General features: G+C 41.8%; 1 protein-coding gene across 4 annotated transcripts; it reads left to right on the top strand.

Annotated features, from left to right (window-relative positions):
* The first annotated feature begins 730 nt into the window (after positions 1-730).
* On the top strand, positions 731-19,684 carry pigq.S (phosphatidylinositol glycan anchor biosynthesis class Q S homeolog). 4 transcript variants are annotated; one of them, XM_018239245.2, is made up of 12 exons: positions 3,878-4,226; positions 10,034-10,673; positions 12,310-12,441; positions 12,862-12,982; positions 14,086-14,212; positions 15,409-15,568; positions 16,082-16,193; positions 16,292-16,372; positions 16,768-16,865; positions 17,374-17,382; positions 17,691-17,772; positions 18,591-19,684. In XM_018239245.2, exons 2-12 carry the CDS (start codon positions 10,039-10,041, stop codon positions 18,741-18,743), a joined length of 1,710 nt encoding a protein of 569 aa, XP_018094734.1. In that variant the 5' UTR covers positions 3,878-4,226; positions 10,034-10,038; the 3' UTR covers positions 18,744-19,684. The 4 variants fall into 4 exon arrangements, 3 of the variants coding, with proteins under 3 accessions (XP_041434077.1, XP_018094734.1, XP_041434078.1); XR_005964525.1 differs by lacking the exons at positions 16,768-16,865; positions 17,374-17,382 and having other exon boundaries at positions 3,879-4,226; positions 17,711-17,772; XM_041578143.1 differs by lacking the exons at positions 3,878-4,226; positions 17,374-17,382; positions 17,691-17,772; positions 18,591-19,684 and adding an exon at positions 731-996 and having other exon boundaries at positions 16,768-16,938.
* Positions 19,685-23,977: the final 4,293 nt, after the last annotated feature.

Here is a 23,977-nt window from a genome sequence, read left to right as displayed (position 1 = left end):
ACACTAATAAAAATCAAGGTGGTTTGTAATTTAAGGTGCTTTTTAAAGGGGAGGTTCACCTTAAGCTAGCTTTTAGTATGTTGGCTAATGGCATGGCTAATACTAAGCAACTTTTCAATTGGTCTTAATTGTTATTTTTTTTATAGTTTTTTTTAACTCTTACCAGCTTTCAAATTGGGGTCTCTGACCTCATCTAAAGACAAACTACAAATATATCGTTATTGCTACTTTTTATTACTCATCTTTCTATTTATTACTTCTCCTATTCATATCCCAGACTCTTATTCAAATCAGTGCATGGTTGCTAGGGTAATTTGAACCCTAGCAATCAAACTGCTGAAATTGCTATCTGGAGAGCTCCCGAAGAAAAAGCTCAAAAAACACAAATCCAAAATGCAAACCAACTGCAAATTGCCCCAGAATATCACTCTCTATGTCAAAAGTTAATTTAAAAGTGAAAGAAAACTTTCAATAAGTTGGATGAAGCTATTTTCTTTAAACATTTTACTTTTTGGGCTGTTCTTCACTCACAGTACATCATTTGTCACGCCTTAGTGATTTGCTAGAGACCAACAATGCTCTGATGGCAGTGTTGCTGCGCTAGCTGCATATTTAAAGGGTAATTATGTGCCATGGAGTTTGCTCACACTGCCTCCCCCAATAGCTACTGTTCAGTGGGGCTCCACCGAGTGCAGTGCTTCGGGAATTCACCCCTGCCTGCTCTGCCCTTGGGTGCCACATTACATATGGGTCATTTTCTCTACCAGAGAACATCACCAGTCACACACATCTGCCTGTGACAGCCCCATAATGAGTACTGCCCCAGCTTAGCAAATGAGTGCTACATAGTGCATTAGTGCATCCTATCAGCTGCATCCCCGAGGGCACAGCATGAATGTTTTGTGTGATTGGGAGGTTCCTCTCGTTATCTGAAGGACAAGCTTGCCCCGGTGTTACACACTCCACTAAGTGTCAAGGCGAGCTGGGGACTCATTAGTAAGTATAAACACTTTATATACAAAGAAACTTTAAAACCTTATTTATTAGCAATATGTATTAGGTAATATGGAAGCAAATATGGTTGTATTCTTATTCTACTGCATATCTCTACGGCACAGAGCTTTATCAATATACTTTATAATGACACTTTCATACTTGGTGGTACTTCTTTACCACCTTTCTTGTATCCCTGCACCCTTTAATGCTATGGATCTGATATTACTTCTGAATAATTGCAAGACCAATGTATATTACAATAAATAAACACCCACTTAAACTCGCAAGACTATAATTATTGTGAATCAAAGAACTCTAAGCTAATTCAAGTCCACAGGACTTTGTCGTAGCCAAAATCAAATATCATTTGTAGGTCGGGAGTCTATATGACTGTTTAATCTCCGACTAAGCCAGAGGGACCCGTCCCTGTTCCAAAGGCAATCAAAATACAAAAATGTATATCAAAAAGATATATGTCCCAAGGCTTCTTAAGGTAAAAACAAATCATTTATTGATAATCACATTTAAAAAGTTTTTGGTACATACTGACCCCACATGGCCCACCTTATGCGTTTCGTACCCTCCGGCACTTAGTCATAGGTAGTGCCGGAGGGTACGAAACGCGTAAGGTGGGCCATGTGGGGTCAGTATGTACCAAAAACTTTTTAAATGTGATTATCAATAAATGATTTGTTTTTACCTTAAGAAGCCTTGGGACATATATCTTTTTGATATAAATTTTTGTAGCCATAATCAAGGCTGGCTCTAGAAAGCAGTAGTCTAGGGTTACATAACAGTTCAAGCTAAAAGAATATGGACATTGTTACAGCACCAAGACAATACATGAAAAAAGTGAATTAACTGGTATCAACCCCCCCCCCCATCCTATGCAATTATCTGTTGTCTATACCAGGACATAGACCCAAAGAGTGCACATGGAGTTGCCCAAATATTATAAGTGTATGCTCCTATAGTAAAGCAGAAACAGTTAGAGGTGCACTGAAGTGTAAAGCCAAACCAAATGCAAACCCTTAAAGGAAAACTATACCCCCAAAACAAACACTTAAAGGAAAACTATACCCCCAAAATGAATACTTAAGTAACAGATAGTTTATATCAAATTAAGTGGCATATTAAAGAATCTTACCAAACTGGAATATATATTTAAGTAAATATTGCCCTTTTACATCTTGAACCACCATTTAGTGATGGTCTGTGTGCTGCCTCAGAGATCACCTGACCAGAAATACTACAACTCTAACTGTAACAGGAAAAAGTGTGGAAGCAAAATACATAACTCTGTCTGTTAATTGGCTCATGTGACCTAACAAGTATGTTTTTTTTTTATTTGTTTGTGTGCACCGTGAATTGTAGGATCCCAAGGGGCCGCCTTTATTTTTTAAAATGGCAATTTTCTATTTATGATTACCCAATGGCACATACTACTAAAAAAGTATATGTTTATTTTAGGGATGCACCGAATCCAGGATTCGGTTCGGGATTCAGCCTTTTTCAGCAGGATTCGGATTCGGCCGAATCCTTCTGCCCGGTCGAACCAAATACAAATTTGCATATGTAAATTAGGGGCGGGGAGGGAAATCATGTGACTTTTTGCCACAAAACAAGGAAGTAACAATTTTCCCCTTCCCACCCATAATTTGCATATGCTAATTAGGATTCGGATCGGTATTCGGCCGAATCTTTCATGGAGGATTCAGGGGGTTTGGCCGAATCCAAAACAGTGGATTCGGTGCATCCCTAGTTTATTTACATGAGGAACAGTTTTACGAGTTGTTTTATTCAATATATTTTTATAGAGACCTACATTGTTCGGTGGGTATAGTTTTCCTTTAACGGGCAGCTAGTATTTACTAGGGATGCACCGAATCCACTATTTTGGATTCAGCCGAACCCCGAATCCTTTGCTAAAGATTCGGCCGAATACCGAACGAATCCTAATTTGCATATGCAAATTAGGATTCGGTTTTGGGATTCGGATGAATCTTTAGCAAAGGATTCGGGGGTTCGGTTGAATCCACAATAGTGGGGTGGGAAGGGGAAAACATTTTTTACTTCCTTGTTTTGTGACAAAAAGTCAAGCAATTTCCCTCCCCGTCCCTAATTTGCATATGCAAATTAGGATTCGGTTCGGCCAGGCAGAAGGATTCGGCCAAATCCTGCTGAAAAAGGCCGCATCCTGCCTGAATCCCGAACCGAATCCTGGATTCGGTGCATCCCTAGTATTTCCCCAACTAATGTGGCAGGCTAATAGAGCCTTGGTGGAAAACCATAGTATTTTGTGAAGAACCCCCCTCTCTCAGGAGCACTATGTCTACACTGGGAGTTCCCTCCTGACATGGGTGCCATGTTACTGCACACACATATTGGTTATGAAACAATGGTCAGTTCCTTTCCTTTAAAGACACGTGACACTTTCGGCAATGAAATGTGACAGAATTGTTTGTCACAATTATATATGTTTTAAACTCTCTATATACAAATTAGTGTTTGAATTTGCTTTGGTATTAGTCTGAATCTTTTACAGACAATTTATGGATTTGGTAACCCCCCCCAACAAAAAAAATGAGTCTGCCCTGCAATGACAGGAACTGCTATGGACGCTGCCCATGGTCATCAAGGGCCTGACTAGAGAGACAACACCACAAATCAGAGACTATGTTGGAGCTGATTGTACCAATGCTGGGGGGAGTGATGGATTGTACAATTATCCTGTATGCTGGAGTACCAGGCCCTGCAACTGTTCTGTTCTGACAGGTACCACACACTGTTCTTCCCTAGAGTGCCTCAGTTACTGGGACCTGTACTATTGAAGGCGCCGCAGTCGTCAAGGAAGTTAAAATTACGAACAATGTTTCTCCCCCCCTCCAGGAGTGAAAGAAACTCGTGTGACAGCGCGGGGTCCGGCCAGTGCAGCAGCAGCAGGAGGTCACCAACCTGTAGCTTCCTTGTAGGTCATACGTCTTTTTTCAATTTGCGTATTCCTGGCCCCGCTTGGTGCACTACAGCTCCCGACAGGCCTTGCGAGCGCTATTGATACTCCTCTGACGTGCACATGACACGCGCTGCTGCTGGGAGATGTAGTTTTTATTGGGACCCAAACACACTGCTTTTATTGGAGGCAGAAGTGACTGCAGAGCGGTTATGCCATGGTGTTAGAGGGTAGTGTGGACGTGCCAGAGCAGGACCATCAGCGGTACTTATTTTCCCAGGTAGGGGGGTTAGCTTCAGCCCATATATCTGTTGGGGGCCGTAATGGGACGGCTCATCTATTTGCTGTGATGCCACTTTGTACAATTTCTACTCTGTTGGGCTCTGGATTGTCTCTATGTGTCATGTCTGCACTCATTGCTCTGATAAGGGTTTCTGGTGCAGCTCTAATGGCCCCTGGTGCTTCTGTGTATCTGAGGGTATCACTGATGGGCACTGGTCCAGTTTGGAGCTGTAGTTGGACACTGGTCCAGTCTGGAGCTGTAGTTGGGCACTGGTCCAGTCTGGAGCTGTAATTGGGCAGTGGTCCAGTTTGGAGCTGTAGTTGGGCACTGGTCCAGTTTGGAACTGTAGTTGAGCGTTGGTCCAGTTAGGAGCTGTAGTTAGACACTGATCTAGTTTGGAGCTGTAGTTGGGCACTGGTCCAGTTTGGAACTGTAGTTGAGCGTTGGTCCAGTTAGGAGCTGTAGTTAGACACTGATCTAGTTTGGAGCTGTAGTTGGGCACTGGTCCAGTTTTGGCGCTGTAGTTGGGCACTCTGCTGTGCCTGCCACTTTTTATGCAAAGGGACATAAACTTTTGGCTGTGGGGCAGGTGTCCTGCCTTTCATCCATGTTATAGCAGCCAAGTTAGATGCAAAGTAATAGCTTTCTGCTCTTCTGTCTGTCAGAACAGCTACAGGGGTCCATGTCAGAACAGATATGTACCACCCTCTGCCCTCCCTTCCATTCTGGCTGCAGGAACAACTGGTAGCCAATGCAGTTTGGCCCTTGCTCTGCTTGCTGGAGCAGGTGCCCTCTGCCCAAACGTGTTCTTCCTCCCTATTAAATGGGTTGTTTACCTTTAAGTCAACTTTTAGTATGTTATAGAAAGACCAGTCCTAAGCAGCTTTTCAATTTGGCTTCATTGTTTATTTTGTATAGTTTTTAAATGATTTGCCTTCTTCTTCTGACTCTTTTCAGCTTTCAAAATGGGGGTCACTGACCCCATCTAGAAACAAAGGCTCTGTAAGGCTACACATGTGATGCTTTTGTGGCTTTTTAATACTCATATTATTATTCAGACCGTTCCCTAATTAAATTGCAGTCTCTTGTTCAGATGACTGTGTGGTTGCTAGGGTAATTTGGGCCCTAGCAACTAGAGTGCTGAGATTGAGAACTGGAGAGCCTCTGAATAAAAAGCTAAATTACTCAAAAACCACAAATAATAAAAAATGAAAACCAATTGCAAATTGTCTAAAGCAGTTTTAACAGTTAACTCAAAGGTGAACAACCCCTTTAATATCTTTTACTGCTCTGCCTTATGTACTGTAAAAAGCCAGTTCCCTTTATAAAATATGAGATGCCCATGACTTTTAAAGTGCTGTGAATACTTGTTAACCATTGATGGCATGACCATTAACCAGGTCCGGACTGAGAATTAAAATAGGCCCTGGCATTTCAGTTACACATAGGCCCAAACAGCCCCCACCAGCCCACTAAATAGTGACTTTCTATGACACCTTATAGGAGCCCCTCTGGCATTTGCCAGAACCCACAGATTGCCAGTCTGGGCCTGCCATTAACCCTGTTAATTCAACACACTGCATAGGGGTCATCATTGACCAGTCTCACTCCTTCGCTAATCATATTAATACTACTGCCGCTTTTTATTGCCAAGATACACACACCCCTTTTTCACAAATAAAGCCAAAACAATAATCAATGCCCTTAGCCTATTCTGTTTTAGACTATTGCAATCTCCTACTGACTAGTCTATCTGACTCCAATCTCTCTCTCCTGCAATCAATCTTAAGCTCCCCATAGACTCGACGATTCTTCTTGCCAAACAACCGATTATAGGGAAGTCTGACCAATTATCGTGCGGTTAGTGGGATTCGAACGATCGCACATCTTACGATTTTTCGGCCAACATCTGTCAGGAAATTGATCGGCCAGGTCAAAAAATCTTTGTCAGTCCCAGTGCAATCTATTATAGCTCCCCATAGACGCGGCGATTCTTCTTGCCAAACGACCGATTATAGGAAAGTCTGACCAATCCTTTTAAATTATCGTGCGGTTAGTGGGATTCGAACGATCGCACATCTTACGATTTTTCGGCCGACATCTGTCAGGAAATTGATCGGCCAGGTCAAAAAATCTTTGTCGGTCCCAGTGCAATCTATCTATGTTTGCGAGGCCAAGCAGGCAGCTCCCCTTTGTTTTCCTGGCAAATTGGTCTTTTTAGTTGATGGTCAATTCGTATGATCGTACGATCGTTCCGAGAAAATCGTGGTCTCAGGATGAGGATCGGATCTTTTAAAAATCTCAGCATCTATGGCCAGCTTTAAACTCTGCTACTAGGATCCTCCTGCTCTCTCTTTAGAGGGAACCTGTTCAACCCAAGGTAAAATATTTAGCATGGTTACCATGGATCAGGCCGAGTATCCGCTGCTCCTCTTTTGCTGCGCCAGCAGATGTGGGTTTTGGTGCCGAAACATGATATTTTGCATCGAAATCCGCCGTGTCTGCAGCGCAGCAGGAAAAGAAGAGCAGTGGGTCCGCGAATTCTCTGCCTGAGGAGAATCCATCGTTTAGACCTAGGATAGCATATACTGTAAAATCCTTCTGCTAACATTCAAAGCTCCTCACCACATTTCTGCACTTTTCGTACTCTACATTCCTGCCCGCCTCCTCTCCACTGTCTTTTCACACCATCCACATCCACTGCCATCTCTTTTCTTAAACCTTTCATTCTTGATGCTCCTTACCTCTACATGCGGTGCTGCGTTTCCCGAAGTCGCCCGAAGTTTCCTCGTGGGGCGACTTCTGAAAAGGCATTGCCGCGTGTGCTTTAGCGACGGGGCGACTTTTCATTATAGCGGATGGGAAGACACGAGGAGGCAGTTCGGGGAGATTGTTGCCCAGAAGAAGAGGCGATTAGTCTTCAGTCGTCAAAATCTCCCCGAATCGCCTTGTGTGAACTATCCCTAAGATTTACTTATACTTGAAGCTGTTTATGAACGGCTAATATAATGATTTTTATAACGACAGAGACACCTGCTGGTCAGGTCCTCTCACTGTAAGTCAGTGAAATATACATTCAAAAGGAAAATAGAGAACTGCTCTGACGTTCCTCTGCCCAGGAAAGAAATCAGAAATGTCTGATGACCTTTCCCATCTCATTCATGAGCAGAGCAACATCAGAACACGGCTGTTTTTTTCTTTTGAACATGAATCTCTCTTATATCTCTCTGAACATACAGCTGAAAGAACTGGCCAGCATGTCTTTCTGTTGTTTCAAAAAATATTTATACAGGTATTAGCTGTTAATAAAAGGATTAATAGCCTTGAAACAAAAACAAAAAAAAAGGTAATTGCATAAGTGCTTAGAAAAGCACCCAGAACAATGTCATATTCATCTTTTAAAGGAGAAGGAAAGTCTGTTTGCACTTGGGGGTGCCAAATGTTTGGCACCCCCAAGTGATTATATTGACTTACCTGAAATTCTGAAAACTGCACCGGCCCGGGGTTTTGTAGCAAGCACCATGGAGAGATCTTCTTCCGGCTTCTTCTTTCTTCAAATGTCCCCCGGAAAACGAATGCGCAATAGAACGAAATAGCTGACTTTTTAGTTAAAGTTCGGTTTTTTGCTCTACTGCGCATGCGCAACCGTGTGAAGCAGGAAGAAGATCTCTCCGTGGTGCTCACCGGTATAACCCAGGCCGGTGCAGTTTTCTGCTGATAGGAGTTTCAGGTAAGTCAATACAATCACTTGGGGGTGCCTAAAATTTGGCACCCTCAAGTGCAAACAGACTTTCCTTCTCCTTTAAGGTTTACTTATCCTTTAAAGGGGTGTTAAGTGTTGCAGATTTGAAAAAGGCTTTATGAAAATCTTTCAAAAAGAATAAAATGGAAGGTAAGCTCAATAAGGGTGCATTTCCTTTTAAACGGCAGCAAACCCTATTTAGCACTCATCATTAATTTAAAGGTGCTTTTAAACACACACGCTCATGCTCTCCTTCAACCGATGTGATCAAACCATACAGTGTGGAGAGCTGCTGTGTGCGTTGGTACCTAAGGCGCTGCATCATAACAATATTGCCTGGAGTCGCTGACCTAGAAATGTAACTCATCTTTAGCATTGCAGCACTCGGCTAGTTACCGGCTCTGTCAGCAAGTCCTGTCCAACTACGCTGGCCATTGTTTTATTTTGGGAAAATGTATTTCTAATGGGAAAAAAAAAAAGTGAAATATTAAATGACATGTAAAAGTCCAGTTTGAGCGGAATTTGGTGTTGTTAGGCCAGACAGAACCTTGCTAGACTTGTCACGCGCTGCCGGATGCTGCTTCGCTAATGTGACACAACTCACAACTACATAATGAGTTGTGACAAACATAACACATGGCCCGCAGCAATAAATTCATTTCTGGTTCTGTTTGGCAATTAAAGCTTACTTAATGTGGCGCACAAACGCCCCGCGGCAAAGTTAGGAGGATACCTGCACGCCTGCTGTACAAAATGGCATTCTGCTGTTGCACAAAGACAGGTGGCATTTGTTACAAACTTGTGTTTTAAGTTGCCTTTCTGCTTTTTCAGGCAAGGGCATAGCTCCCCAATCCAGCTCCCCCATCGGTCAAACTGGGAAACTTGTTTAATTTGAACATGCCCAAGGCACTGATTTGCATGCTAGGGGTGGAAAAATAATTTACTGGGAAATAGATTCAAAAGCCCCCTAGCCCATAATGTATTAGTTGGGAGTAGTTTGGACATAGACTGTCAACAATATTAAGCTTGCCCCTGGGCCAAATGGTCAGTTTCAGTATAAATGGCTCACATTCTGTGTTCTGCCCATTTGTGCCAATAGCCCGAACAATAGATGTGGCTGCTTTTCACTTTCTTTTCTGCATCATGCACTAGTCCTGTTCAGGTACCCAGACCGTGTGGGCAGTCTACAGGCACCCTGCTTGTGTACAACAATGTAATGTGGAAATGGCAGAGCTCACCCAACTCACTGCGTCACCCCTCTCGATCGATGCTCTCGCAAGAACCGGCAACTTCTTTCTGACTTCAGCAACAAATACACCCTCGCTTGTAAGTCTGATCGAATCATTCTTGAAGATTGCTCAATTTAATAGCAACTCAGCTTTATTAAAGCACTCATGGTAATTACAATTCAGCAGTGGGTGTACACAACTAACGCGTTTTGTGCCTCGACACCTGGCACTTGTAAGTAACTCTGAGGAAGTGCAGAGCGTAGGGGCACGAATCGCGTTAGTTTTGTACACCCACTACTGAATTGTAATTACCATGTGTGCTTTAATAAAGCCGAGTTGCTATTAAATTGAGCGATCTCCAAGAATGATTCAGCTCTTACAAGCGAGGGTGTATTTGACCCTGCTTGGGTACCCAGGTAAAGTGCGGACCTCTAAATGAAGAATCCAAATAAAAGACTTTGATCCACATGCAAGTACTGATGATGATGATGATGATGCAAGAGTGAGGACATGGCAGCTCTGAAGTGATGTCACTTCCAGTTATGCTGAGAGAGTACTGGGTAACTTTCCTGTAAGCTCCCTGTAAATCAGATAGCTGGTCTAAAGGGGTGTCTACGTGGGTATTAGTCCCATACCACCATATACTTGCCTACATCATACATCACCAATAGAAAGGTTGATAGCATATAAAACAACTAACATCCATAGTGCAGTGTTCAGGATAGTCCAATACACGTGCCAAGAACTGTACAAAACAGTAAAAATAAATATACTTTGTCAATAAACAAGGTTTTAGAGGAATCTGTTTAACCTGATGCTGTTTTCTATTCTAGCCTCCATGGCTGTTAAGATATTCTTCCCAACATGTTGCTCAGCAGCAGAGAGTGGGCTTCTTATCGGCCGCTGGATTTCAGAGCACCGGTCCGCAGTGGTCCTAGCCATGCTGCACGTCCCCTTTATCCCCGGCCAAGTGAAGCAGTACCTGGCACACCTGCAGCAAAGTACAGGACTGAGCCTCTCTGTACTGGGATCTTGGAGTCACAAGAAGGCAGAGAAGGATGAGAAAATTGAGTCGTTTTTATATGATTTGAGCAGCATCTTCAGCCATCGACCTTGGCTTCGGTTATCAAGGGAAGCATCTAGCAAGTTTTGGGACTGCAGTATTGAAAGATGTGATGGTGGTGATCAGGAGGAGGTGGTTTTGGTGTACTATGATGAGAGGAAACTGATGCTGTCAGAGCTGCACTCTGTCACGGAGAACTCCGAAATAGCCTCTGTGTTTGCTACTGTGGCAAAGTGCCGGCCTCTGTTTGCCAAACACAAGTATGATGAAGGCCCAATAAAGCTGACACACTGGCAGTCCGATGGAGTGGAGGCCAGCATTATTGTGGAGCTGATCAAGCAATTTTCAGTTCCTTTGTGTGCAGTCTTGTCATTCCTGGTCTCAGTGCTTACCAGCCTACGTACCCTCAGGTAGGAAGAGGCTGATGATGGGCATATGAAACAGCTATGTCTGAGTTATAATATAATGCTATAAAGTTTGGAGACCATTACTGCAGTTCCACAAAAGAACCTAACAATATAACATTACATGTGCTTATAATGTGTTGTAGGGTTCTCAACTACAACACACACATAAGTAACTCTCTCTTTGCATTTGTCATTTTTTCTGAACATTTAGGTTTCCAAAATTTTGAAAGACTTACATTTGTAAATTCACTCTTTTACCTTTGATTTAAAGGAATTTTTCAGTGTAAAAATAAAAACTGCGTAAATAGATAGGCTGTGCAAAATAAAAAATGTTTCTAATATAGTTAGTTAGCCAAAAATGTAATGTATAAAGTCTGGAGTGACTGGTCTAACATAATAGCCAGAACACTACTTCCTGCTTTGCAGCTCTCTTGGTTTCCCCTGATCAGAGACTTGAGGGGGGGGCACATGGGTCATAAATGTTGCATTTGAATCTGAGCTGAATTCTGAGGATCTGTTGCTCAAGTATTCATTTTGAGGATATAGTTTTCCTTTAAATACTCCCTATAGATCTGCTACATTCCCTGTCTGTGTTTCAAATGAAGGGTGGGTGGGACAATAATGGTCCCTGCCAGATGCACAGTAGTAGAGGGACAGCCAATCACAGCCCTGCAGTCACACAAGCAAAAACAGGCTTCAGTTCCCTATCAGGTCAGTCTAGCTGCTGATTGGTTCTTATCCTACAGAGCAGTGTGCTCCCCTGCACAGCACTTTTTTTAAAGCACTTTCCTTCTATAATTAAAAGAGTATAATGTACTGGTACATTCTTGTTTTTCACACAATCTGTCTCTAAAATCTGAGCACGGTTACCCTTCCAGACTTTATACAGGTCTTTGATTTTCACTGTCCCTTTTAATGTTCTTTTTTTATACACAGCAGGGCTTATTTTGTGACACTGGGCAAATGTGCAGGAACCACCTACCAACTATTTGCTTTCAGTATTCTGTCTGCAGTAGATCTGAGCTGATTGGTTGGTATGGGTAACTGCACAGACCTGTAACCTCAACAGCAATTGAAACCAGATAATAATCTGGGCATAAGTAGAACAGTGTACCATGAGCATCATGATTCCCATTCAGTGTACGAAACTGGCTATTAATGGTTTCAGACATTTCGATTAATGCTAAATTTTCCAGATTTGTGTGACTATGCCGAGTATTAGGCTTGAGCTGATACTACAACTTTGCTTTCTTATATGTTTTAGTACAAGCTTATTAAATACAGGGAGTCTTTGAGTTACATACACCCAATTTACATACAACTCAAACAGAGGTTATTACAGTAATGTACTGTGGTTTGTTTGGCCTTTATTAGCATTTAACTTTAATAAACCACCTGCTCCAATCCCCTCTGGCATGTGTTGTCTATTGCAGAGCACAGAAAGGTAAAAATAAATACTATCTGAAGACAAACATCTGTCTTGTTGCATTTAATAAGTAAATGTATATGTTTCAATTTACATACAAATTCAGCTTAAGAACAAACCTACAGTCCCTATGCCGTACATAACCTGGGGACTGCCTGTACACACACAAGGCGGCTGATTTACAGTTGTAACTATATTGCTGTTCTCCTATAGGGTACTTGGTGGAAAGCCACTTTCCTTTGTATGGAACAAGCTGTCCACCTCCGAGCAGTTGGGAAAACGCCTGGAGAATATCGGACTGGTCAGCAGCACAGAGAGAGCCAAGGACCATAAAGAGTTCATGCGGTACTTGCCTTTTTTCTCTGCACTGCAATACTAATACCTGCCTGTACATTCAGGCTGCCCATTATCTGCTGCTACTTCAGAGATTCATATGCAGGAGAACAAGAACAAGCAGAGCATAAAGATTTGGATAGCCTCACACTAACTCGCACATAGGTGTTCTCTGTTTATAAGGAGTTATATTGCCCACCATAAACGTCATAGAATGTATGTGCAAACCCACGTACCGTACTTGGTTATGTATTTCCTGTAATCCTGTTATGCCATAATATATTTTAGGCCAACGGCACTAGCATTGTTTTTTTTTTTTTGGCCAACTAAATTTGCCGCTTGGTGCTCTCGTTGAGCCACTTGGTTCACTCAGTATCTCCAGATGTCTCTCCAAAGTTTTTAAACATGTGTGGTCTGTTTTTTGTTTTGCAGGAAGGCCAACACTGTAGTGTCCATTCTATTAGACATGGCCCTGGGGGTTTTACTGATGTCCTGGCTGTACAGGGAGAACCAAATTAGTCAACTGGCCGACACTCTCATGCCCGTGGCTGATGTAAGTTATACAAACATGGTGCCTGAATTTATATACACAAAACCCTTGGTTCATGTCTATGAAAGCAACCGAGAAAGATAACCTCCGATTTTGAATTCACTTTTATCATATCATAAATAGGAATGCACCGAATCCAGGATTTGGTTCGGGATTCTGACTTTTTCAGCAGTATTTGGATTAGGCCGAATCCTTCTGCCAGGGCAAACTGAATCTTAATTTGCATATGCAAATTAGGGGCAGGGAGGGAAATTGTATGACTTTTTGTCACAAAACAAGGAATTAAAAAAAATTTCCCCTTCCCACCCCTAATTTGCATATGCAAATTTGGATTTGGTTCGGTATCCGACTGAATCTTTCGTGAAGGATTCGGGGGGTTCGGCCGAATCCAAAATAGTGGATTCGGTGCATCCCTTATTGTAAATATATTACTATAGATGGACTGAATCTAAGGCACAGCTTTAAGGAACAGTTCAGTGTAAAAATAAAAAACTGGGTAAATGGATAGGCTGTGTAAAATAAAAAATGTTTCTAATATAGTTAGTTGGCCAAAAATGTAATGTATAAAGGCTGGAGTGACTGGATTTCGAACAGAACAAAACACTACTTCCTGCTTTGCAGCTCTCTAACTCTGAGTTAGTCAGTGACTTGAAGGGGGGCCACATGGGACATAACTGTTCAGTGAGTTTGCAATTGATCCTCAGCATTCAGCTCAGATTCAAAAGCAACGGTTATGACCCATGTAGCTCCCTCTCAAGTCACTGATTGGTCACTGCCTGGTGACCAATCAGGAAACCAAGAGAGCTGAAAAGCAGGAAGTAGTGTTCTGGCTATTATGTTAGACATCCAGTCACTCCAGTCTTCATACATTACATTTTTGGCTTACTAACTATATTAGAAACATTTTTTATTTTGCACAGCCTGTCTATTTACCCCTATTTTTTATTTTTATACTGAACAATTCCTTTAAAGCACAGCAAGTTACATAGATCACTATGAAATGGGGTATGGGGCTTTCTGAACTGTAGGTCAGCAGTGACCTATGCCCTAAACTCATCTCTCTTTGATCCCTCCTCAATTTCCTTCTGTCTCTTTTTGCCCATTAGCGAGTTGCTGTGGAGCTGCAGGAACTGCTACAGTGGCTTATGGGGGCCCCTGCTGGATTAAAAATGAACGGCGCTCTGGATGAAGTCTTGGGACGCTTTTATATGTATCATATCCACCTCTGGACCAGTAAGATATACACAAACCCCCGTTTCTGTTTCTGGTTTCATATTTTACTGCTGATTCTGAATAATAAGCAACATTTCATTATATAGTAAACACTCAATTATTTAGTAAATAAGTTCAATAGTTATCGGTATATATCATTGCAATATTTGCTTATCCTTACCTGTCCTTTGCTTTTGGATCTTGAAACAATGTGGCAGAAATCCGTTCTTTTTTCATGTCTGTTAATCAGCTGACTTCTGTTAGATTGTTTGAGGAGTCAGAGCAACTGCATTACATTGAAAATGTGTTTTCATGTATATTGGAAGTTGGTTTAGGATTACATTTTCTTTTATCGTGCAAAAACAGGTTTTGTGTAGAGGACTGCTGTAATGTACCTTCTATGTGCGTGTATTTTTAAGGAGTTGTTTATCAGTGGGGTGTGCTCTTATTAAAAAAATTTACAGGTATGGGATCTCTTATCCAGAATGCTCAGGACCTTTTTTCGGGGTAAGGGATCTTTCTGTAATTTGGATCTCCATATCTTATCATTGACACATTAAATAAACCCAATAGGCTGGTTTTGCTTATAATAAGGATTAATTATATATTAGCTTGGATCAAGTACAAGTACTATTTTATTAATACAGAGAAAACTAACATTTAAAAATGGATTATTTGGATAAAATGGAGTCTATGGGAGACGGCCTTCCCGTAATTTGGAGCTTTCTCGATAATGGGTTTCCAAATCCCATTCCTGTACCATTTATTTAATCTAGTGAGCTGCAAGTTCGGTATATAATTCAATTTACCCCCTCTCCCTTTAACATCCTTTCATATTTAAGGGAAGAAGGGAGCATTCCAGTTGCAATGTATCAGAGCTTGGCTTAATTTTGCTTAAGTTGCTGCCATACTTTATTAAAATCTGTAACACCCAGAAAGTAAAGCAGAGATTTGTGCATCCCTTTGATTAAATAATACAGGGCCCCAGTCTGATTGAGACAATGTGTAATATGTATTCTCAACGGACGGTGTAATCAGATTGCTTTGGTGGTATACTGCGTGTCCTCCTACCTGTATTCATAGTCTGAGTCTTAGAAATTGACAAGGATAATCTTAAAATACATATAAATATAAATACCTTTGAAAGATTACTTTGACTTTGGTTGGCACGGGCCCAATTGCTTTACTAAATAAATTCTCATTGCATTCCTGTGCAGGTTATATTCGCCTGATGTCCCCATTTATCGAAGTCATCCTGTGGTACATAGGCTTGTCAGCCTGTCTGGGCTTGTCCATTGCTCTGTCCATCCTCTCCGATATCATTGCCCTCCTTACTTTCCATATACCTGTATATTGTTTCTATGTTTATGGAGCTCGGTGAGTGATCAAGAATATTTCCTTTTAAAACAGTATGCTGTATCAATAATCTGTGTTTATTAATCAAGTGCAGAGAGATAGGACTGTATTTTGGAAGTGCAGGTGGTGTAAGCTCAGGAGGTGGGACTTTGCAGGGGTAATTGATTTTCTGCTATACTTGTCTGCACAGTATTGCATTTACTTTGTAATACCAAAATGGGTACCTATATGTCTGCTCGTAGCAACTAATCCGTGGCTGACTTTTTTCAGGCAGCTACAATGAAAGCAAATATTTTAATGGTTGTCATTGGCTACTGGCCAGGCATAAATATGCCCAGTGTTTATAAAAGAGCTCCTTTGTGGGGGTTTTTTTTACATTACAGTATATAGGTTTTTTTGGATCTATGATTATTGCTAATAGAAATGCCAAATAGAACCTTTGCTTATGTATCATAATAATCTGCTATCCCCTGTCTCTTAAATTCTGGCACAAAGTACATAGCAGGTAATAAACTGACCCTTCTGTTACATTAGCCTGTATTGCTTCAAAATGCACGGACTCTCTTCTCTTTGGCGTCTCTTCCGTGGCAAGAAGTGGAACGTCCTCCGTCATCGAGTGGACTCCTGCTCCTATGATTTGGATCAGGTATCTCAACCTAGTTTCAGCTATCTAGGTATAGCGAAATATTCAGTGCAACGCAGAATTATACCTCTCGTGATCATCTCTGCCCTTCTCTGTTGCAGCTTTTTCTTGGGACATTGCTGTTTACAGTCCTGCTATTTCTGCTGCCAACCACAGCCCTGTATTACCTGGTATTTACTCTGGTACGCGCTGAACCTGAGCGAATCAGTATCATGTGAACATATGGAGCCTAAATATCGACATTGCACAGTGGAAGCAAAATTACAAAGAATCAACAGCTAAATAAATAATGGGATTTTAATTTGTGGTGTTAGGACTGATTACATTGACATAGACTAATAGAGACACTTGCCTGCGGTGTGTGCCCAGAGCAAAATGGTAAATATTAATATAATACATGCTGCAGAACATAGCCAATTACATTGGAGCTTTAGGGATAAATGGAATTCTTTGCAGGAAGAAAGAGAAATTGTTACTGTAAATAACAATATGACAGGTGGGCATGATACTGTTGGAATAAAACATTGTCAAGTACTCTGGTTAGACTTCTTTTATCTTTTTCACATTTCTTTGACAGCTGCGTTTGCTTGTGGTTCTGGTTCAAGGTTTGATCCAATTGATTGTAAATCTGCTGAACACTCTCCCACTCTATACTGTGGTCTTGCGCCTCTGCAGGTCTTAGGGTAGGGACACACTGGGCGATTTGGGGAGATTTAGTCGCCTGGCGACTAATCGCAGCGACTTTTCTTCCGGAATGCCTCCCCTCGCTCTGCGCCTGGCTAAAATGAAAAATCGCCTGCGCTAATCACACGCGGCGATTCGTTTTCCGAAGTCGCCCGAAGTTGCCTCACGAGGAAACTTCGGGCGACTTCGGAAAACGAATCGCCGCGTGTGATTAGCGCAGGCGATTTTTCATTTTAGCCAGGCGCAGAGCGAGGGGAGGCATTCGGGGAAGATTGGTCGTGGAAAGTCGCGGCGATTAGTCGCCAGGCGACTAAATCTCCCCAAATCGCCCAGTGTGAGCAACTTTTGTATAATAATTATTTGATGCAAACCAAGCTGTTTATGATGTTCATATTGTAACTTTAAACTAAAAGAACAGTCAGGAAATATGTGTGCTGCTTCAATCTTGCTGCACATTTCTTACACTGAAGAGAATATGCAGAGTGGTTTATCAATGGAGACCCCACCGGCATATTTAATTACAGGCAGATAAAACTGCTAATACCTCTAAATCAGTTTAAAATGAAAAAATGTATGCAAATTACAAAACTGCTTGGAATTTGTTTGTACATGGGATCCCTTCTAAACTTGTGTTTAAATGTGAGCATCTCTAAATTAACCTCATTAATAAACTCCAGTAGCCAAGTATACAAACTGCTTGCCACAATCACCAATATCCAGGGTTGGTCATACCTGGTCTGTGCTCTAAGGCTCACATACAAGAAACTTGATGCTGTACATCTTCCACATCAAACATCTAACACATCCTTGGCTAAGTCTTGTTATTTGTTTTTTAGCTGGTGTAAAATTCCGAATGCTGGAACAGAAAACTGGGAAATCCTTAAGGCTGCTCATGCAGGTAACGCCATCTCTTCTTTAACTCTAAAAGGGACAGCTTTCATTGAAACTAAGATGTGACTTTGTGTTGTGCATTTACAGCTCTTCAGAATTAAACTCATTTGCCAGCACTGCATTCATGAAGGGTGGCCATGGGTGTGGCCCTCTCCTGTCCCCTAACGTTTGCATTATTCAGAGGTTGAAGTTAGGAAGCATTTGCAGGAGCCCTGTTCCTAACATCTGCCCTGGGTCTGCTAGCCCTGTTCTCTGCACTCTGCTGCAAGTGTATTTTTTTTAGTTGTAATATTGGTGTGTAGGTGCATCTCAGGTCATTTTGCCTGGTCATGTGCTTTCAGAAAGAGCCAGCAATTAAGGAACTGCTTTCTGGCAGGCTGTTGTTCAGGCTGTGGTTTCTCCTACTCAATGTAAATGAAGTAGTCGCAGTGGGACCTGGATTTTACTATCGAGTGCTGTTGCGATTATCTGGTTACCTTCCCATTCTTTTGTTGTGAGGCTGCTGGGAGGGAGGGGGTGATATCACTCCAACTTGCAGCACAGCTGTAAAGAGTGACTGAAGTTTATCAGAGCACAAGTCACATGACTGGGGGAACCTGTGAATATGCCTAGCTCCATGTCTGATTTCAAAATTAAATTTAAAAAAATCAGTTTGCTCTTTTATAAAACAGATTTCAGTGCAGAAGTCTACTGGAGCAGCACTATTAACTGATGCATTTTCAAAAAAACATGTTTTCCCATGACAGTATCCCTTTAAGGGTTATAGTGTGACCTGTATTTGGATTGAGCCACCATAACACTTTTTAATAATGTTCTCCCCTTTAGATCAACCCATTGCCATATAATGGTGTTCTACAGAGCTACATGCTGCCATCTAACCAGTGCTACCCTAAAGATTCCTGGGGATCCCTGTGTCGGAAGCTGTTCATTGGAGAACTCATATACCCCTGGAGGCAGAAAGGAAACAAGCAGGACTAATGGACAACTGATAACATTATTGTCAAGCCCGGTTTTTATAAAATCACTAACCGGATAAGCCCGTATGCTTCTAAATATGTCTGCCTGGACTTGACAAAGAGTTGGGCTCACCAGCTGGGTTTAAATAAAACAAGAAGTGACAGCGAACAGAAATATTTAACACACTGGTCCAATCAGGATTCACATTCATGTTAATCACAAACCATTTGCCACAATCCTTTGGAATAAGTGCCACAGTAATGTCCCGCAGGTACATTCCTCCCAAGATTATCTGCTGAAAGACTTCCCTGACAATGTCCAGACATATTTCTGGCCAGGTCCGGACTGAGAATTAAAATAGGCTCTGGCATTTCAGGTACACAGAGGCCCAATCAGCCCACACAGAGGCCCAAACAGCCCCCCACCAGCCCACTAAATACTGACTTTCTATGGGACCTTATAGCAGCCCCTCTGGCATTTGCCAGAACCCACAGATTGCCAGTCCGGGCCTGTTTCTGGCCCACCTCAAGCTTTTGGGAAGCCTTGTAGCTTCCCATGGATATGAACAGGTTCTGTCCTCCCTAAATAGAGCAGTATGTGTGTGCCTGTCATTTAGGTCTGTGGACTGTCCCAAGGCAGAAGAGGGGCATGCAAACCAGACCCAGAACATAATCTTAAGGGGATATATAGGATACATGAAAAAAACCATAATTTTGTAGGGAATTATGAGTAATATGTATGGTGTTGCTTTAACATGGTGCTAAAAAGTAATAATATCTTTAAAAATAGCCCCTTTATAGATGTTCTGATGAGGAGTGGGTGGTCTATGCCAGAAGCACAATAGCAGGGGGACAGCCAATCACAGCCCTGCAGTCACACAAGCAAAGACAGGCTTCAGTTCCCTATCAGGTCCTGCTAGCTGCTGATTGGTTCCTGTCCTACAGTGCAATGAGCTGAGAGCCGCCGGCTCCCCTGCACAGCCTGGGAATTCAGGGAGCAGGAAATGGCAGAGAAGGGAGGGATTACCGTATTAGGGTTTTGCAGAAATATTCAATAAATCAGCCTGAAACACTACTTTTTAAAGCACAATTCTTCTTTATCTAAATGAGTATGATGTACTGGTACATTCTTATTCTTTACACTAAATGTCTCCTTTAAGTTAGATAAGGTAGATATATACAGTATACATACTCCAAACTAGGCTTGACCCCAATGTTATTAATAGGGAAAAAAATCTAAATATACAGGAAGGCTGGTATTTTTTTCCAAAAAAGGTGGCAACTCCAAACTCTAGCCCAACAAAACCTGAAAACCCTACTATCCTATTGGAAATAATATAATAGATACTGATATAATCAGTACAAATAAAAAAAGGATTCACATTCTGAAATATTTTACTGTGAAGAATTTGTAGATGAAGTTAAGGAGGCTGTATAGTTTTTGAGCCAGTCAACTAGAACAAGCAGAAATGTTACAGTATATGCTGTATTTTATAATTGCCATAATGAAATAGGTTACTAATTTTCCCAGGACCATTGTGAACTCAATGCTACTGGCAACCTGTGGAGGGTTGGATGTCCTTCAACTGGAAATATCTCTCTCATAGGAAAAAGCATTTAATGTCATGAAGACATGGTTCTCGTCCAATCAAATCCGTTCTTGGGTTTGTATATTTGTAGACACCATAGCTGCTTAAAGGGATACTACCATCTAGGGATACACCGAATCCAGGATGCAGTGGGCTTTGGCCATTTTCTAGAAACACAAAATTGAACCCTCAAAAACCTTTTCACTCTTAGCTCTGGGAAGGTAAATGAGAACATTTTTAAATGCAAAATATATGTCCTGAAGTTTGCATGCATAGTAGGGTTCAACATTGAGCTGTTTTGTGGAGGATTTTGTATTCTGCTGAATTCATAAATGATGGATTCAGTGCATCCTTAGTATGACATTTTTATTTTATTTAATGCAGTTTTGTATTTTATAAAAGTCTAAAGCTTTTGTATCAAAAGTGACTGAACTGCTGCCATTTATTGGACAGAAGGGAAGTCACATGACTACTAGTAAGTAAGTTATGTCATGTAAGCAGAAAATACGTCCTATGCAAATGATAAACAATGGGTTAACTAAAGGTATTCAGGTATATCAGAGCCCCCTGTTTCATCAGCTGTTTAAAAGCAAGACTCTGTAATGCTGGAGCCTCCCAGGCTTTCCGGATGCAGGGCAGTGGGCCCACTTTGGGGAACAGGCCCTAGTGCAGTTGCACACCTGCTCTCACAGTACTTACACTGTTGTTGCCAATTGTTAGCGCTCAGCCATTGACCTGCATCCTCAGCCGTAACCCCACCCGTGTGCAATGTTGTTTGGTTGCTATGAGAGAGGCTAGGAACCTGGCTGGGTTGGAACTATACATCAGACCCTCTACAGTATGTTAGTTTATATCAAATTATTTTAGCTATTGTAACACTGGTTTTAAAAATCCTTTTAATAAATCCTCAATAAATCCATATTTTACACTGATGATAAATGTGTGACTTGAAAGTGTTTATTTGTAAATGTAAGATATAGGGAAGATGCCATCCTTTGTGTAGGATCAGGGGTGTAAATAGAAGTTACTAGGCCCCACTAGACCAACCGACAGATTTTATGACTTTTCAGGTTTCGCTGAAATGAAGTAGGGATGCACCAGATCCAGGAATCTGCCTTTTTCAGCAGGATTTGGATTCGGCTGAACCAAATCCTAATTTACATATGCAAATTAGGGTCAGGGAGGGAATTCACGTCACAAAACAAGGAAGTAAAAAATGTTTTTCCCTTCCAACCCCTAATTTGCATCCCCATCTTGGATCTTGTTAGGCCATCCTTTGAGTGTCAGTGGCACTGCACATGCTCAGTGTGCTCTGGGCTGCTGTAAGGAAGCTGAATTTAGGGGCCATGGGGTTACATCTGTCATTGAACCTAATGCTATGGGGCTGAGTATGAATAATTTTGAATGCAGAATTCACTAGTTTGTATTTTGTGATGAAACAACATGAATCTGAATCAACATTGTATGTCAAATTGATTATTGTACAAATGCACTACTGATATTGTGAGTCGGTCTAAGCTCAGGTAAGTGACAGCAGCACAGAGTATGAGCAGTGAATGCGCAGAATAGAAGATAGAGAGCTACTGGGGCATCTTTAGGGCAGAGACATGCTCAGATTCAGGGAGATTAGTCGCCCAGCGACAAATCTCCTCTTCTTCGGGGCGACTAATCTTCCCGAATTGCCTCCCACCGGCTAGAATGTAAATCTCCAGCGGGATGGTAATTGGTGCGTTTCATTTTCCGAAGTTGCCTCACAAGGAAGAAGAGGCGATTTATCGCCGGGCGACTATATCTCCCCAAATCTGAGTGTGTGTCTCTGCCCTTATAGGTAGAGGTTGTCAATGCTAAAGGGATTTGGTGGTCAAGGACTAGGGTTGCCACATGGACGGTATTTTACTGGCCTGGCCGGTAAAAATGATGCTTGATGCCAATGTATTTTTTTCCAAGGACCAACCTTTCCTAATTCTTTGTACTACTTTAATTCCTGTCTAGCCCAGTAATCTGATGGAATATGTGATAAACACCACTAAATCCAAGAGCAAGCCCAGTAGTTCAGCAATTAAACGACAATGTAATACTCATGAAAAAAAAAAATTCTGGAATCATTTGTTTCTCATGAAAAACAAAAGAGTTGTTCCGAGTCGCCTGCTTGAGTTGATTCAGAAAGCAGCCAGAGGAACCTCAGCTATTATTTGTCTAGCACAGGGAGTGTCTGCAACAGGATCTACAGTACTTACCTTCCCCCCTGATTAATGGCTTGTGTAAATACAAGTAGCCAGTCCCTTGTACACAGCTCAGCTATCTTAATATTTTAAAACATTTGTAGTGAACCCCTAGAGTGAGTGTTATACAGACACAGACTGGCCCACTGGGATAACATGGGAAATCTTGGTATACCCTGATCCTGGGTTGGTTGTCTCTGGCCCTACATGCAAGAACTGGCTGAATTAGCTGCAAAGACACTGTGTTAGTTATTTAACCAACCTCAGACTAAGACTATGAGAAGCTTTCGGGGAGGGGGGGGCAATCAGGTGCCTATATATTATATTTTTTTTTTAATGAGAAATGTGGCAGTGGAGCCAGGGAAGTTTGACACTTAGGTACAATGGCACAAAGCAAGGGAGGAACAGTAACACCAAAAAATTGAAATGTTTTAAATGAATGACAATATAATGTAATGTTGCCCTGCACTTGTAACAGTGGTGTGCTTGATTCACTAACACAGCTATAGTTTATGTAAACAAGCTGCTGTGTAGCCATGGGGGCAGCCATTCAAGCACAGGATACACAGTAGATAACAGATAAGTACTACTATAGTTTATGTAAACAAGCTGCTGTGTAGCCATGGGGGCAGCCATTCAAGCACAGGATACACAGTAGATAACAGATAAGTACTACTATAGTTTATATAAACAAGCTGCTGTGTAGCCATGGGGGCAGCCATTCAAGCACAGGATACACAGTAGATAACAGATAAGTGCTACTATAGTTTATGTAAACAAGCTGCTGTGTAGCCATGGGGGCAGCCATTCAAGCACAGGATACACAGTAGATAACAGATAAGTACTACTATAGTTTATATATTGAGTAGAAATACAGGAGAAAAAAGTGTGTCCCATATCATTGCACCATCCCATTATTAAGTCTGAGATCCCAACCATATAAGGTAAAACTTAACTTTTATTAAATCAACTAAATTAACACGAGAAAAAGAGAATTAAAAACAAGGTTAGGTAGGGTAGCTATATCGACACAAGGTCATTAGCTAATGTACGATATATAATGTCGAGAATGTAGCGTGGGTTTATGCTACAATAGCAACTATTGCCCACCATCAGTCTCGGCTGCTGTCATGCTGGCATACCTCTGTGCATATAAGGGGTAAATGGCGTTTGGAGTTAGATAGGCGGGGATGTTTGCACCTCGTCCCTTTTCTCATGGAAGGGATAGTAAAACTTAAGAGGCGGAAGCAACCTTCCGGTATCGAGAACCCTCGTATCCTCCCACACCACCCTTCCTTTGTGATCAGTTCCCCAGTATGGGACGTGAGTAGCCGATCGGCAGAATGCCTTAAAAGTGAAAGTCGGCAATTTTACGGTGCCCTTCTCCAACCCTTACGCCCTTCCTCCCTTCCACAGAGCCGCCCCAGCAATTAATCGTCCCTGCC

This window comes from Xenopus laevis, chromosome 9_10S (genome assembly GCF_017654675.1).
Source record: "Xenopus laevis strain J_2021 chromosome 9_10S, Xenopus_laevis_v10.1, whole genome shotgun sequence".
Classification (NCBI taxonomy): domain Eukaryota; kingdom Metazoa; phylum Chordata; class Amphibia; order Anura; family Pipidae; genus Xenopus; species Xenopus laevis.
Note: the sequence above shows the minus strand (reverse complement) of the source record. Positions and strands in the feature narration are given on the sequence as shown.